General features: G+C 38.1%; 1 protein-coding gene across 1 annotated transcript; it reads right to left on the bottom strand.

Moving 5' to 3' along the window:
* Window positions 1–307: 307 nt before the first annotated feature.
* LOC311289230 (uncharacterized protein) lies at window positions 308–2,152 on the bottom strand. Its single transcript, XM_084407067.1, has 4 exons — window positions 1,575–2,152; window positions 1,347–1,400; window positions 1,120–1,251; window positions 308–916 (listed from the first exon to the last, which is right to left on the bottom strand). The coding sequence occupies exons 1-4, from the start codon at window positions 2,113–2,115 to the stop codon at window positions 630–632; spliced, it is 1,014 nt and encodes a 337-aa protein (XP_084263193.1). The 5' UTR covers window positions 2,116–2,152; the 3' UTR covers window positions 308–629.
* Between the last annotated feature and the right edge of the window lie 455 nt (window positions 2,153–2,607).

Raw genomic sequence — 2,607 nt, 5'->3', positions numbered from 1 at the left:
GGACTCTACCAACAGTTCTGAAGTGATACATTATAAGAAGCAGACCAAAACAAAATATATCTTTATGATTATTAATAAAGATTTATACCTTTTAGTCCAAGTATCCAAGTCTCTGGGTCATCTTGTGAAAAATCGAACCTGTGGACCCTTGGGTCTTTTCCCGGGTAGTTAATCCTGGGTGGCGTAGTCTTTCCTTTTGGAATCAGTATAATAGAGTACCAAATCTCTTTAACCCTTTATAACACTACCTTTGCCACAAAAGATATGAGGAAAAAGAAAATGCCAAAATGTCTTTTTATTCTCTTGTTTATTTATGTAGGATTAAAAAAGATACAGATCAAGGATCAGTTACAAACTACACTTTAAAAGATAATATTTAAAAACAAGATTTGAAACTTTATCACTTTTAAGTAACGTGATATTCATTGATCCTGTCTCAGTGCTGAAACTCTATACAAAGTTACATTTATAGACAGCTCAGACTTTTATACACTAATCTATTGCAAATTTCATACACACATTTGTCCTCATTAATACAGGTTCATTTGTAAAAAAATCTTCATGATTTTCATCTTAAATCATACGCTGAAGGATCAGAATAATTGGAATCACATTCTGCAAAGCTCCTGTTATCTTAAGGGAAACAGTAGGAAACCACTGAAAGAGTTGTAGTTATTCTGGTTATCATATATCCTGCTGCCAGACCAAAGTCTCACATAGACAACATCTCCAACCTCCAGGATCAACACAACTCCATTAGAGGCGTTTAACCGATCCTGAGCCTGAGCCTGAACATCATGTGCCATAACCGTACGCTCTCCATTCTTAATAATGGATGCAGTTGTTAGAATTCCTCCATTACCAAATACAGAGACTCTGAACATGTACGCTCCTTTCAGTGGGGCTGTGAAAACACCTAAATCAAATAACAAGAGATACAGAATCAGATGTTTCCTGTATGATTGTTTATTTACCAAGCACACTGTGTAATAGTTTTGAAAGATGGCAGATCATTTAATTCTCTTATACACATTACACAACTGCAGAGAGATCTGAATGGAGCAGAAGGGTTTTCATTATTATAAACTGAGTTTTATGACTCATTTCATTGATAATTACCTGTAATTGGGTTGTAGGCGTTCCCTATGTTTGTGAAGACGTTCCTGTAGGTTAGTGTGATTTCAGTGGTAAAAGGACCAATATGTCCACCGCCAGATTGCACCAGTGAAGCTGAAAAAGCTATTTCTCTGTCTGTTATTGAAAAACACAAGCAATATTGTGATATATTACTGTATTACACTGAGAATGTATACACAGAATTTAACATCATTCAAGCACACTTTCACCTCTATTTTCCTTTCTCAACTCCTCCACTTGACTCAGAGTAAGATTTGATATTTCTGTGAAGGAATAAAGATTCTGTTAAATGACATTCACATTGCTTATTGTGATAGATAACACAATTTACACAGTATACACTCAACTTTACACTAACATTTACACTATGCAATGTATTTCATTGGTGTTTTACTTTGAGGATCACTGATAAAAGAGTGAATGTTTTGGTGAGGTACCATCATTTTTCTTGTTCAGCTCTTTCAGGATAAACGTCTGTTGTTCCCTCAGTCTCGTCTCTAAAGCTCTGTTGATGGTTTTCTGCTTTGTAACTGTGACGGTCAGTTCTCTGATGTTTCCTTTCTGCTCTGTAACGGTGGCGGTCAGTTCTCTGATGTTCACTTTCTGCTCTGTAACGGTGGCGGTCAGTTCTCTGATGTTCACTTTCTGCTCTGTAACGGTGGCGGTCAGTTCTCTGATGTTCACTTTCTGCTCTGTAACGGTGGCGGTCAGTTCTCTGATGTTCACTTTCTGCTCTGTAACGGTGGCGGTCAGTTCTCTCAGAGCTGCATGGATGTCAGTGAAGAACAGATGGTAGTTTTGTTGGCTGTCAGTTGAAGCTTCATCTCTCAAAGTGTCTGTTTGAGGTGGATTCTGTCTTCCGTCCTCAGATCTGAGCTGTTGACTGATCTCATTCTCATTGAGTCCTCCATCTACCTGATGCTGTACGACACACACAAAGGTTTCCAACAGCAGCAGTAAACATACTAAACCCTTCATTCTTCACTGATGTTTGTTTCCAGCTCTTGCTCTGTCATCCTCACAGTCTCTCATGTTCCTTTTATAGTGTCCTGATTTACTGTCTTTTGTACTTTATCTGTATTGCTTCAGATAAATAAGTAGTTCAAGTTAATTGTTAATCATAATCAAAGGGATGTTCCGGGTTCAGTAGATGTTTATCTCTATTCACAACATTTTGTGGCACTATGTTGATCACAACAGAAAATATATACAAAGTTCTGGCATGAAACTCTATATGTTGCAGGCTAATAGGTCCTTTTACTCACCTGTTCATAATCACATTATCTATAGGAAGCAACTGATTGGTTCCTGCCGTATCAGTAGCCATTGAGCTCGCTGCTCAACCTTTAAATACTTGGGTAGCATTTGCCTTAGAGGTGCAGTGCGCTTCAGAAACCCTCCACCTTCCCCAGCTCCATCTGTATAGATCAGCTACAGGTAATTCATGTACGCTATATTGTACAGCAGCAG

This window comes from Rutilus rutilus (genome assembly GCF_951802725.1).
Source record: "Rutilus rutilus genome assembly, chromosome: 4".
Taxonomy (NCBI): Eukaryota; Metazoa; Chordata; class Actinopteri; order Cypriniformes; family Leuciscidae; genus Rutilus; species Rutilus rutilus.
This window is presented reverse-complemented; position numbering and strand designations above follow the sequence as displayed.